The sequence below is a fragment of the Salarias fasciatus genome, chromosome 2 (genome assembly GCF_902148845.1).
Source record: "Salarias fasciatus chromosome 2, fSalaFa1.1, whole genome shotgun sequence".
Lineage (NCBI taxonomy): Eukaryota > Metazoa > Chordata > Actinopteri > Blenniiformes > Blenniidae > Salarias > Salarias fasciatus.
Genome location: NC_043746.1, coordinates 3,797,353 through 3,811,514, shown reverse-complemented (window position 1 = coordinate 3,811,514; position 14,162 = coordinate 3,797,353). Strand labels below are relative to the sequence as shown.

The window sequence follows — 14,162 nt, the reverse complement described above, 5'->3', positions numbered from 1 at the left end:
ACTAACATATTATAGCTTAGACAAATAATATAACTTACTCCCATTGTGTTTTGGCGCTGTATTTTGATTTCAAAAACTTTTCTTCATTTTCACCTCTAAACTGAATCAGACGTCGGGTTTAATCGGGGGTCCCTGTGTCAAACATAATACGTTAAAAACATGATAAAAGATGACGTTAATACAGTGATTAGTGCTCTTCAGAAGTTACAAATTTACGATCGGACACGGTGCTACGCAGCGCTAAAACGTTAATCCATGACTGGGACACTGTCACGCTAGTATATCAGTGTTTCCCCTACCATTATATTAGGGGGGCGCCCCGCCCCCCCAAGAAGGTCAAGTTAAATTAAAATAATTGTTACTTTTTTACACGCAAACTTTAGTTTTCCTGCATAAAGGCCGCTCCACATTCTGTCCTCACACGAGATGCGCCGCAGCAAACCAGTGTTTGTGCCCCGAGGAGGAGAGCCTCACTGCTCCAGCTGAGCGTAGAAAAAAACAAAAACACATGCGCTTTTAGCGGTGAAAAACACGGTCCATTCCTCATTATTTGCCATATTGAACTCGGCCGAATTATCAGAAAAATCACGAGGAAAATGCTGGTATGAGGCACAAACTGAACTAACAAGCGCAAATATGACGAAAATGAAAGTGAAACTTAAATCGCGAGTTTTGTCGGTGCAGCGTTTCGGCCAGCTGGGCGTTTTTCAGGCGCTGAAAACACCAAATAAAGTAGATTTACCTTCAACACACAATCTGGCTTAATAAAGGTCAGTAGGAGGCACCATGCGGCGTGACTGAATTTAGGCTGCCTTGGAGATAGAATGGAGTTTGAGGAAGTGAGTGATCATAAGAAACTTATTTTTCAAACCATTTTTCATCTGCTCTGCTATTGGTGTGTGTGTGTGTGTGTGTGTGTGTGTGTGTGTGTGTGTTGGGGGGCAATCTTGGTAAAGACTTGGTATTTTAAGCCATTATAAATCATATTTGATCAATTGTAAAATTATTTATGTAACACACACACACACACATTTTGAATGGAATCAGCAGACTTCAAATGAGCCGTTTTAATCGTGATTAACTCCAGGATTGGGGTGCAATTAATTGTTGCCCAGCTCTAATTAGAAATGAAAAAAGAAGAACATATTATGACACCACCACCAGCCCCTCCCCCTCTCCCCTACCCCTATTCAAAAATTAGAATTGGGATAGCCCTTAAGCCTCGTGAACGCGCATATCATAGGGGTAGGGCTGAGGGGGGGAAGAGGTAGAATTGGGATTGGCCCAAAGTGAACGACTTATTCTTGTCATGACTGTCAAACCATGCAGAATACAGGCAAGTTTGTGTATTTGTATATTTGTGTTTATGTGTCTATGTATATGGGTGCAATATGTGAATGCAGACGGGTATATGTGCTTATGAATGTGATTTGTTTTGGAAGTGGAACTTCTAAAAACCAGTCAGCATGTACTCCACACCTGTAATTTGCCACACCTGTTAATGAATTGGGGAGGGGGGGGGGGGGGGGGGGGGGGGGGGACTTAACACATTTTGGTTAATATAGAGGGAGAGTAAGCGGGGCAGGACATGAAAAGCTTTTGTTTCTTCCTACTCCTTTTTGGACATTAAATGCTTTATCTAGTACTTATGAGCAATTGTGGTATTATGTACTCTTGAATTGACTGTTTTTATTTTCAACTGTTTTCTTGGTCCAAAATAAACTGAACTGAAGTGACTTGAAAGGACTCGGAACTCAAAGTGTAGGACTTGCGTCTTGACTCCAGACTTGAGACTTACTTGTGACTTTCAAATCAATGACTTGGTCTCACCTCCGGCAGTCGTACATAAACACTGTATAAAGACAGTATGTAGTTATATAAACTACCAGTTAAACTGAGGCCGTTAACTGTGAGTGAGTCAGTCACCAGAATGGTGGTGCGGCGGTGGTGCAGATGCAGAGAGCCAGATTATTGTCTTCATGCGGTGGTTTGGAGGGGTGCCAGTGGCCTGAGGCTCTTCCTGCTCTCAGGTTTGCACAAGTCAGTGAACACCCGAACAAGAAACAGTCCGCAAACCTGGAGAACTAGTTTTTGTATCATCTGAGCAAATAGCAGCTCAGAGAGGGATCCGTTAAATATGTGGGAACACACTCCGTCCTGCACTGGAGGGGACGTACAGAGGAGCCTTCAGGACGGCTGGAGGTGAAGCAGTGGTCCGTGGCCTTTGCACATCCTTTGTGTCTGGAGTATAAATCAGTCTTTATGGCATTTTAGAAGCACTCGTATCGATACCCAGTACCAGCAAGTAGCCACAGGTTAGTTTCTGTACTACAAAGTGAATTTGGCACATTGCTGGGTTCAGTAGCAAAGACAGTATAACACATAGTATAATCCAGAAACAGTCCACCCAATCTACCGGATTCCCTTCAGACTGCGGTGAAAAATGGTGAAAGTCTATCGGTCAGAACTGAAGAGGATGAAGAAACACCAGCAAGAGATTGATAAGTCGTCTTCAGCGATGGCACTTTGTGGAAGTCTATGCTTTTCTACCTGCATGTCCTGGATCTGAACTTTCCAAAATAAAGTCCACCTTCACGTTTCAGTCCCAGAGGATCCGTGTTGAGCTGCTTGATCATCTCCCACACCTGCCACCACCACTGCCGTCTGAATGCCACTGAAGCACACGGAGCGGTGAGTGCTCTCCATCAGCGGAGTTCATTTACTTTCAGCCCGAAGCTTCGGTCCCGCCGGACTGCAGAGAGACGGTCCGTCAGCCGGCGTCTCCCCGTCACGCATTCTGACTGAAACTCTGCTGAACTGGACCGGTGAAGGTGCAGAAACGTGGACAGGCGAAGTGCTGCAGGAGGAAAAGACTCGCAGCCAGAATGAGTGTGATGAAGCCACCTCCAGCCCCCCGTCTCTCTGAGCAGCAGCGCCCCCTGCTGGCGAGCAGCTCAATCAGACTACTCATGAGCCTGGAGGAGTTTGACAAACAGCCGTCACTCCGTGACATGCTCAGAAAAACGGCTTCAGCCATGCGTTCACACCATGTTCATCATTTCCGCTCTGCTGTCATCTCCTTCCTCTGTGACTGCTGCTTCATCATCATCACCATCATCATCATCACATCATCCAAACACTCCTCACTGAGCGAGGTTCCCCGACTCTCCAAACCGATGGCAGTGAGCTGCTAACAGCCACACATTAAAACCTGCTGTTTGTGAAGGAACAGGACTCTCCTGCTTCAATGATTTGTTTTGATCCATTTTTGGTGTAAAATATAACGAACTGAAATGTGATCAATATTTCATCAATAGCATCCAAAAGTAAGTTTTAAGAAACATATTTGTTGCTTGTTTATCACCTTGATAAACGTATCCACTTTAGGCATTTATTGAAGACTGAAACCCTGAAATATATGTTTAATTTTAAAATTCTCTATCTGATACAAATAACTACGGAGCCCCGGACATGACATGGTAAAAAAAAAAAAATTAAATTGTGGCCACGAATTACTAATTCGTTCCCTCGAAATAATTAAATCGTGCGCACGAGTTACTAATTCGTTCCCACGAATTAGTTATATCATTCATATACTGAACAGTTCAGTAAAGTTGGCAGCATATTGACAGATACGGACTTTCAGTCTCAATAACTCTTTAACAAAATGTCAGTAGCATACAAAGGGCGCTGCATCCCATCGTTGTGAGGTGGACGATATGCTACAAGTTCATTTTTATTAAAAATATCTGTCTATCAAGCAGCAGAAACAATATTGATTTCAATCAGCACCCGGTAGTGCTGCGGGCTTCAGGGACCGTCTACAACTTACAAGACGCTGCAACAGTGAAGACAAATAGCTCAAAAAAAAACAAACAAACAAAAAAAACCCAACAACTAAAACAACAACAACAAAACAAACGTAATACCACCACTGGGATTTACTACAGTGTCACCATAATCGCTACAACCTTCATTTGTCTCCTATCAAATTTATTGGATATGGTGTTTGTCTTCACTGTTGCAGCGTCTTGTAAATTGTAGACGGTCCCTGAAGCCCGCAGCACGACCAGGTGCTGATTGAAATCAATATTGTTTCTGCTGCTTGATAGACAGATATTTTTAATAAAAATGAACTTGTAGCATATCGTCCACCTCACAACGATGGGATGCAGCGCCCTTTGTATGCTACTGACATTTTGTTAAAGAGTTATTGAGACTGAAAGTCCGTATCTGTCAATATGCTGCCAACTTTACTGAACTGTTCAGTATATGAATGATATAACTAATTCGTGGGAACGAATTAGTAATTCGTGCGCACGATTTATTAATTCGTGGGAACGAATTAGTAATTCGTGGCCACAATTTAAATTTTTTTTTTACCATGTCATGTCCGGGGCTCCGTAAATAACTTCATGGCTCGCAAAAAAAAAAAAGAAAAAAAAAAACCTTTAGTTTTTTCTCTTTTCTGAGAATATTTTTGGAGAAAGATTTTTTAAATGTTATGAAGCAGAAAAGAATAAGTCTTGAAGAATCCTGGAAAATATTTAAAATGCTCCATTTAACAGCTGTGGTAAGACTGTACTGACATAAAGGAGAAATCACTTGATTCTGTCCACGGTTCAGTCTGATTTCCAACACTAGGGGGCGTGTTGAACTTTTCTCAACCCATCAAACCCACTGGAGCAGCAGGTCAGTTCAGTTTACAGGTGTAAATAAAAAGTATGGCTGCTTCCATCAAAATACATTTCATCTCATTCAGGAGGAGGAAGAACAAACAATCTGCTGGAGAAGAAAACATGAACACGCCCAGCATCTCTCTCTTTCAGGAGTCCTGATGTTATTATTATTATTATTATTATTATTATTATTATTATTAAATAATAATAATAATAATAATAATAATAATAATAATAATGACAACAATATAAAAAAACTGGACCCAGCTTCTTTCACAATAATAATGTTTCAGGATATTCATGGACAGATGCAGTGATCGGTCGGAGTATCGACGAGGCCCAGAGAGCGACGGCTTCCCCAGCAGGTACATCGGGGGGATGGCAGGTTTTGCTGACCGACCTCCGTCTGCAGCGGTGAGTATCTGAAGCCTTCATCAGGAGGAAACAGCCAGCGCTCCCCGAGGTTCCTGCAGAGAACCCGACTCCCAGCGTGCAGAACAGCCCGGTGCCACGGGTCCCGTCAGTTCAGAATACGACATAATATCACCTTCAGAGACACGACGATCACTGCTCACAGTGAAACACCAACAGCTGGATAAAACATCTTTAAAACACACACACACACACACACACACACACACTGCAAAGAGAGGAATGATGAGGATGATGGATAGAAACAGACAAGAGACCTTTATCAGTCTGGAATCTTTTTATTCGATTGTTTCACAGAATGTTGTCTTGTTTAGGTTGGATACCACTCCACAAATCTGTGTGTGTGTGTGTGTGTGTGTGTGTGTGTGTGTGTGTGTGTGTGTGTGTGTGTGTGTGTGTGTGTGTGTGTGTGTGTGTGTGTGTGCAGGCAGCTGACCCTGGTGTGAACAGGCCCACTGTGTGAGGCCACAGAGAGACCATTCTTCGCCACACACACTCACACTCACACACACACAGAGGGTGCAAGAGAGTCATTCGCTGTCTCTCATTCTCCTTCACACAGCGCTTGTATAGTCTCGTTTTCTGTTTCCCCACACACACACACACACACACACACACACACACACACACACACACACACACACGCCGTGACTGTCCCGCCACATAATGAGCCTCGTTTCTCTGTCCTGACTGAGTCACTGCTGCATCCAGCTCTCACACTCCAACACAGTTTACTCTCAAATGTACATTTATGTTCACCTGATAAATATGGTGAAGCAAACAGAAAGCAGCTCTGTTTCAGTACCGTCCTGAGCTAACTGCTTCACTTTTAGTAAAATTACTGCGCTGTTAGCTCTTTCTGTAGGATCTGATGATGAAGTTCATATCATGGATGTTTTTTGCTCTTCATCTCATTCCAGGCTGAACATCACAGGAGACAATCCACACCTTATCGGACCGTGGGAGAACAGCAGAGGAAACCCACACACAGGGAGCACATGCAAACTCCACACAGTCCGAACTCAAACCTGAGCCAGATTGAATGTTTGTCACTCAGCGATTTGTTGACCTCTGTTTTTTTTTTTTTCCTTTTAGAAAACACTCCGACTCAGTCTCCGTGGAAACAGAGGGACTTTCCAACTGGTCCAAAACGCTGCGACTGCGCATGAACACTACAACCTCAGGAAGGAGTCGTTCTGCACATGCTCAGTAGATGGACAAGACAAGGTTTGCCTCCAGAGTGTCATGACTGCCAGTCCAGACTCTACCAGTCCTGGTCCTGGTCTCAGTCCAGACTCTACCGGTCCTGGTCCTGGTCTCAGTCCAGACCCTACCAGTCCTGGTCCTGGTCTCAGTCTAGATTCTCCAGGACTTAGCAGAGTTGACAGTCACCATAATCCAACTTGGTTGTCTTTCCATACAAATGTCCATGAAGTCACACTGCTAATGTTTATAGCATATTGTTCTCAGTGTATGTGTGTAGTTTCATTACAGATACAACCAACAGCGCCAACCTGTGGCCTGGTATGATAACTGCATTGATTCTGCCATTTGCTCAAACAGACATTGCTTTCAAAATGTTGCAAACATAAAACTTTTCTGAAATGAAAATTCAAAAATCATTAAACGTTGTATAAACGGGGCCTGAGTTACGACAGAGTAAATGGAGAATAATGATATTTAGGAATCTCTGATAAAGACAGCTGGCATTTTCCTGGATTACAGCTAATTTACACTGTAATTCAAATTGATTAGTGACATTATAGATAGTTTTTCCAAGAAAGCTTTTAAACTCTGATCTTACAATAGAACAAGGTCAGATTTTTTTTAATGTTGTAGTTCACAATAACACGTATACATTCAATTAAGCTAACTAGATTAGTCTCCCAGAATAAAAGTGTATTAACCTGAAGAGTTATCTATCTGTCCAGACGGGCGCGTGCGCGAGCGCACTTTCACTCGTTCTCTCTGTGTCTCTCTCTGTCTCTCTCTCTCTCTCTCTCTCTCTCTCTCTCACACACACACACGCGCGCGCGCGCGCGCACACACACACACACACACACACACACACACACACACACACACACACTACATAACTTTCCCAAGTCAGTTGGTAAATGAAGACTTTTCAAGAAAAAGCGTTAAGCACAAACACAACGTCTTTCAAACCGGAAATGGCAAAACATTATTTTGCAAATAAACGTACACATTGAAACACTAAAGCCTTTAAAGCACTTTGAAATTAAATGTGAATTTGTTAAAATGAAAATGTAATCATAACTGAATAAAAACTAAGTGATAATTCTATAAATGTGGAGTTATATCCTCTTTTAAGACCAAGTGGAAGCCGCGGAGCGTTTTATTGTGAAAGTCTGGACCGGAAGCGGTGCGCGCTCGTGCCGGGTAACCTGACGCCGCCCGTGAAAGTTCGGAATGGAGCGGACGGGAGGAGAAGCCCGTTAGTCAGAGAGGCTTCAGCGGGGGACAGACAGCAGGACCGGCCGTGTCCGCGTCCATGTCCGCTCCAGCAGCCGCCGCCAGCCGCAGCCATGTCGAGAGAAAACACCACCCGGAGTCTGGACAGCATCGACCTGGCTGCTCTCAGGGTGAGGACGGCCGAATCCGCTGCTTTTATCAGGAAAAAGAGGAAAAAAAGGAGAGAGAGAGAGAGAGAGAGAGAGAGAGAGACAGAGAGACAGAGACACAGAGAGAGAGGGGGCTCCTCAGAGTGAACTCAGGGGATGTGCTCCAAAACTTAAACACTTCCACATTCCCCGTCTTTAAAGCAGACCTGCTGCTGTTGTCAGACTTGTCGGAGTTTGTGTTGACAGTGTGTGTGTGTGTGTGTGTGTGTGTGTGTGTCTGTGTGTGTGTGTGTGAGTGTGTGTGTGTGTGTGTGTGTGTGTACTCAGGGCTGCTGCTTTACTGGACTTTGAAGGGAAACAAAGCAACAAGTGGTCACAGCTCCTGGAATCGGTTTTTGCTGTAGAGCTGATTCCCAGTCAGTGACACGGAGTGTTGGAGCGTGGCAGACAGAGCCAGGGAAGCCGTGGCCTGTGTGTAAATAGAAGAATCAAGGACATGCTCCCTGTTTTCCAGCTGTCCCACTTCCTCAGTCCCCATCCAAGGATAACTCCTCATTGTCCCTCCCCGTCTAACCCCTTTAGTGCCGAGCCCTGTCCGCCCCGCCGCCAGCGTTTCGCTTGGCGTCAACCTGTTGCGTTGTGACTTTGTTGGGTTTTATCTGCTGCTGTCAGCTCAGCTGTGAAAACAAGAGCTCCTGGCTGCACCACGTCCAGGTTTGGCACTCAGATCACGAAACCATGGAGGCCCTGTGTGCTTTCAGTTTGGGCAACTCAAAGAAAAATACCACTGTACTCATATCTTTGTCAGTCCAAACCCTGAGATGTGGCTTTTCCCCACCGTCTCCCCCGAGCGTCCAACACCAACACCAAGCGTCCCAACAATAGCGGCGCTTGTGCAGCCCGGGGAAGTCGGCCATCGAGGAACTAGCAGAGGGGTTCTGCTTTCAGCCGCGAGGTGGCACAGTCGAAATCCACCCTCAGAAATTTCTTCTAGAGAAAAAGTCTGACACAAGAAATCCGGTTGGCCGCAGGTTTATTGAACTGCAGACAAAGTAGTGTTTGTATCAGTGAACATGACACTGCTGTTGAAGATTACGTGTGACAGCAGTGATGTCCGTTTTGATCCGACACCATAAAGCCAGAGGAAGCGTGGCCTGTGTGGATGTGATACCGATCCTGACACTCTGCACTAAAGGCCAAAAGCATTTCACTTCTTCTTGTTCTTTATTTCAGTTTCAGACACGTGTTTGTGGTCAGCCTTTCGGCATATCTTTGTCCTTAACATCACTGATCGCTTGATAAAGAAGAAGGATTTTTTTCTAGTCTTAACTAGACGAGAATTGTTTTCATCAACAAGTTTATTAAAGAATATTAATTGTCTAAAAATAGTGATGATGTAAAGATGTCAACATCGATTAAAACATCAGAATTAGTCCAAAAACAGGAAAAATATTGAAAGTATTGATAGCTGGGTTTTGGTCTGGTCATTGGTAACTTAACGTGACTTAAAGCGCCGTTTGATCGCAAGAATCTGACTCGTTTCATGATAGCAATCAGTGGGGCAGGAAGGTTGGCGTAGCCATCCATCCAACCAACCAACAAACCATCCATCCATCCAACCAACCAACCAACCAACCAACCAACCAAACTTGAAATGCATATTTTCAAGTTTCAAGTTTCATGTATTCATCTTGGATTAGTTTGCTGTTAAACAGAGGTTGAACCCTCCAGGTTTCTTCTGGTTCCCAGCACATACTGGATTCCTGATTTAAATGAATTAGTTCTCTATATCCGCTGCAGGAGTTTCATAATGGCCACATTCAGGTTTATCAATGCGGGGAAACATTTTAATCACGCGGCATCAGGGATTTGGGGATGACAATGCTTTTTTCAAAATGTTAATCATGTTTTGGTTTTGGTTTTCTCTCCCCTGCAGGATCCAGCAGGCATCTTTGAGCTGGTTGAAGTGGTTGGCAATGGAACGTACGGTCAAGTCTACAAGGTAGGCAGCAAGTCTGGACTTTCATTTTCCTTAAGAAATAAAATTCAGCAGCAAAAACAACAATTTTTTACCAGCTTGCTCATGCAGCTTCTCACTGTTTTTCACAATCAATCAATCACTGCAAACCACAGCGTTTTAGTGATTGACAGAAGTCAGATTGATATTTGAGTAACGTTGCTTTATTTACTCAGATGAAGCAAGTTTATTTATTAAGCAAATCTTCTGTTTGTCACTTTCCAAAAATTAACAAAACTTTTATGCACGTAGCAGGAATGGTGCAAACAAATGCCTTCAGGTGTGATTTGTTTCCTTGTAATGGCGGTTACTCTGTTCCTGACGCGCCGCTTCTGGTAAACCTTCGCTAAAGCGTCTTCCAGTTAAGAAGAGAAAGGACCTGAAATATCCTGCAGCTCTTGCAGCACATGTTCACATCTGCAGCATCTTTTAAAGGGCCTGGGTGGAGCTCACTTCCCTATCGCAATATCTGTGTTTGTGTGCGTGTGTGTGTGTGTGTGTGTGTGTGTGTGGTTTGTGGTCTGCTGAGAGGTGTTTTAGCCGTGTTTAGACTCGAAAGCTGGATGTGTTGAGATGCTATTACACCAAACTGCACATTGCCCCACCTTAGTGCAGTTTCGGTTTTCAAAAAAACAAAAAAAAAAAAAACCCAGACGTTAGTGGGTCACGAAGCTGCTGCATGTACCAGTGAGGAAGTGTTCCAGCTTGAAACAGGACTAAAGGGCATGACCTGCAGACCCGGTCTGCCGTGCGGAGAAACCTCTGACTATGAGGCAACAGAGAACAAACTGGGATTAGGTGGCAGGTTATTACAAAATTCATCAAGTTTACCAGAATTTCTGGAAGTTTCTGAGTTACTGTATCTTGCGACACACAGATATGTAGTTACACGAGCGCTGTGAAGTCAAGTCTCGTCATATTTGGCTGAGCTTGGTGTGAGAAGCCACTAGTGTTGTATTCAAGGCCAGCCGACCCACTTTGAGAATGAGGTCTGCAGACCAAAGCCGCGTTTCGCAGTACCAGAAGTCAGCCCGGCGTGTTTTCACCGAGGGCTCAGACGTCGAGGTGGAACATGAAAACGTGATGACTCAGTTCTAACAGTCAGCTGACACCGTGAAGACAGACCGGACGCCACAGTGACGCCACATGACCATCTCACACTAACAGCAGCGTGTAACGCCAACGCGCTCCACCCTCCAAAACCGCTTCGGACTGAAGGTAGAGGTAGCTCTCAGAGTGTGCTTCCAGTGTGTGTGTGTGTGTGTGTGTGAGCAGGAAGTTGAAGACTGAAAGTGGGTGTGTGCCAACAAACTGGCACTTGATTTCCTGAAAGAGGAAATGCAGCAAGAGATGCGCAGGACAGTGAGGCCAGTGTCGGCGGTTACACAGGGCGCTTGTACACACGGGGCGGAGATCGCAAATCTCATGGCGTGACTCAGGCTCATTGATGCTTTAACGGGAGGAAATCGCCAAATACGGAATGAACGGGAAGGAGTTCGATGCAGGACGGCTTAAAGCGATGTTTCCAGTGATTCACAGTGGTACAATAAACAGAACGCCACATGTTTCATCCGAGAGCTTTTTCTGTTTTTTGACATTGGAATCGACCTTCCTGAGTGTTTTCCATGCTGTCCAAACCTTTTAGGAATTCTTTTAGTGTTTGGATCCAATCAGTACTATCCCGGCTCGTGACGTTTCTGTCCGGCAGTGCAACCCGCCGTCAGTCAGGCTTCAGTGGCGACTCCGAAGGTTTGTTTATCCATGTAGACCCAACAAACACTTTCTAAGAGTGTGAGCTGAGAGAGGCCCATCATGGGAAACCGGGACAGGAATACAGGAACAGGGCCTATAGAACAATAAGCTCTGCTGCAGACACACACACACACACACACACACACACACACACAGAGCCCCCTCCAAAAACAGCCACTTGCGGATTGACGTTCGCAGACAAGCTGCTGACAAAGCATCTGGGCTTTTCCTCTGTTTATTTATAAGTGTCGTCACGCCGCATTTCGAGTGTGAAGCAATGCGAGATGAAGAGGAAACCCAGCGGCAGCTGGTTTAGGCCTCCAACCTGCCTGAAGCTGATAAGAGATCAACAAAAGTTTAGTACAGCTTTATCCAAAGTGCTTCATAGGTGAGCAGCGGCCGCTGACCTTCCGCTTACCTCCTTTTCACTTTCTTAACTGAGTCACTCTGAAAGTTTATCTGAAGTTGCAACAGTTGGATGGATAAAAAGTGGTGGTACACGTGTTTTTTGGGTTTGTTTGGGTTAATCAGCCACTGCATGGCCTCCAGGAAAGCAATTTTCCACAGTCTTATAGATAATAAGAAGAAAAAGGCGAGACGAACTCCCAACATGCATTAGAGGTACTGTGGATGCTAATGCTAACGCTCCTGACAGTGTCACTGAATTCTTACTCTGCCAGGAAGACAGAGACCCCGTTTGCAGTGTTTCCAAGTGAAAATGGAAAACCTTTGTGGTGTATTTGGTTTCTGGAAACGCTCCGACACTTTCTCCAGGGAAAATGAATCTTTTCTCAAACGCTGCTCCTGCGCTGTAGCAAATAGTTCCTCTGCACATTTACAAGTAGTTGGACAATAACAACGTTTGCCTCCAGTGCCATGACTCAAAGTCCATATTCTCCTGACAGCTTTGGTTTCAGTAGTTTTAGCTGCGAGTCACTCATTCTAGCAGTCCAGTTTCATGGTCTGCTTCATACGAACTGAATGTTAAACTTTTCTGAAATGAAACTGTGCGTTTCCTCCAGAAACGCTGTTTTATACTGAGTTAGTTTAGCACTACTGCTTTGCTCTTCCTCTTGTAAACAGGAGATCAGTGCAACAGCAACTGCTAAGTCAGCAGCCCCTGCTAATGCTGACAGTAAATATCATATGAGTAATCCATTACTTGTGAAAGAAGTGGCGTAACAGAGGCATGTTGTTCCTCCCCCACATGGGAGTTTACCACAGGAAGTAGCTCCAGGAGTCGTTATGGGAGTGTTTATGTGTTTGTCCAAAGGATCCGCAGATGAAATGTTTTCTAACCCGACTCAGGCTGTGTCACCAGTTCGTTAGCTTCAGCAGCGAAGCCTTGCACCACTTGACCTGCGTCTCACATCAGGAGTCGATTGAAACCGTGACTCACGCTGCACAGCATTGTGGGCCAGTCCTCTGTTTGACTGCACCAGTTGCTAGTCAGAAACCCGACAACATGCCGGTCGAACCTCGGTAACCCCACCCTCACTGTGATCCGGCGGAACGGCCTCCCGGTCTCCAGCGCGCTGAAACAGACGCTGTCCGAGGAGACCGGAGAAAACTCGACACAGTCGGGCCTTTTTCATCCGAGGTGCCTCCAGGAACCGCGGCGTCTCGCCACATCTGAAGACCTGCTGGAATCAGAGAAACTCAGGGAAACAACGTGCTTTTAAAAAAAGCAACCGTTTGTACGACGTGTTGGTAAGAATGAGGAGAACACAGTGTCAAACATGACCCTCAGCCCAGAACCTCACAACAGAGCCTCGGTGTTTGGGCCATAATGGAGCCAGTGTCTGACCGGGTTGGGACGGACTCCACCCGTGTAGCTCTTGGCAGGCGAAGTGAAACGCAACACAAGGCCTGTGCGGTTCAGATGCAGGTGATGTTTCGCAGCGCCTTGAAACAAACCCTCAAAGCAGAAGTGATCCCAACTCTGCAGGGCACGAGCAGCGGAGCATCTTCTGCCGGCTGCTGGAGCGCTGTGGCTCTCCGGACACAGACAGATGTGATTAGTCGACTTTCAGTCCTGCCGAGGCCTCGGGACAAAGAATTCAGCCTTGAGTGAATGCCTCGGCTTCTCCGCATATGTGGGAAAACAAGAATTTTCTCGGGGTTTATGCCGTTGTTCACATAGTTGACGCGACTGTCGAAGTCGATTCTCTGGAGCTAAACGGTTCCGAGCTGTCTAAAGGCCGAGGGCCTGAAAACATGAAGCTAATGAGATGCTCTGTTGGACGGTCCTCTCACACACACACACACACACACACACACACACACACACACACACACACACACACACAAAGATGACTCTATAGCTGTGGCTTCCAGAAAAGGGAAGTTCCTTTTGCAAACATGGAAACGCCCTGTTTGTGTGTGTGTGTGTGTGTGTGTGTGTGTGTGTGTGTGTGTGTGTGTGTGTGTGTGTGTGTGTGTGTGTGTGTGTGTGTGTGTGTGTGTGTGTGTGTGATCTGAAGACCTGATCATTGCTGACGCTGCACACTTCACTCGGTGACAGTAAGGAGCTCGCTGCAGATAAAAGATTCGACTTTTCACAGTTTAGCTGAGTAACTGAGGAGAGTGTTCAAACATGTTATCAAGGCTCAGATTATCTCGCCATACGATGGAACAGTGAGCGATTCCTCTCTCTGGTTGTTTGCGCGGTCCGAACACGGTCTCTCCTCAGATCCA

At 45.4% G+C, this 14,162-nt stretch overlaps 1 protein-coding gene across 3 annotated transcripts in view; it reads left to right on the top strand.

The window, feature by feature from the left end:
* The first annotated feature begins 7,547 nt into the window (after positions 1-7,547).
* Positions 7,548-14,162, top strand: part of LOC115399363 (mitogen-activated protein kinase kinase kinase kinase 4-like) — a 46,573-nt gene continuing 39,958 nt past the window's right edge. For 2 of the 3 annotated variants that reach the window (XM_030106694.1, XM_030106688.1), the window contains exons 1-2: positions 7,548-7,717; positions 9,633-9,698. In XM_030106694.1, coding sequence (XP_029962554.1) covers positions 7,661-7,717; positions 9,633-9,698 — 123 coding nt within the window. In that variant the 5' untranslated portion in view covers positions 7,548-7,660. The remainder of the gene's footprint in view (positions 7,718-9,632; positions 9,699-14,162) is intronic. The other variant, XM_030106700.1, reaches the window with a different exon arrangement.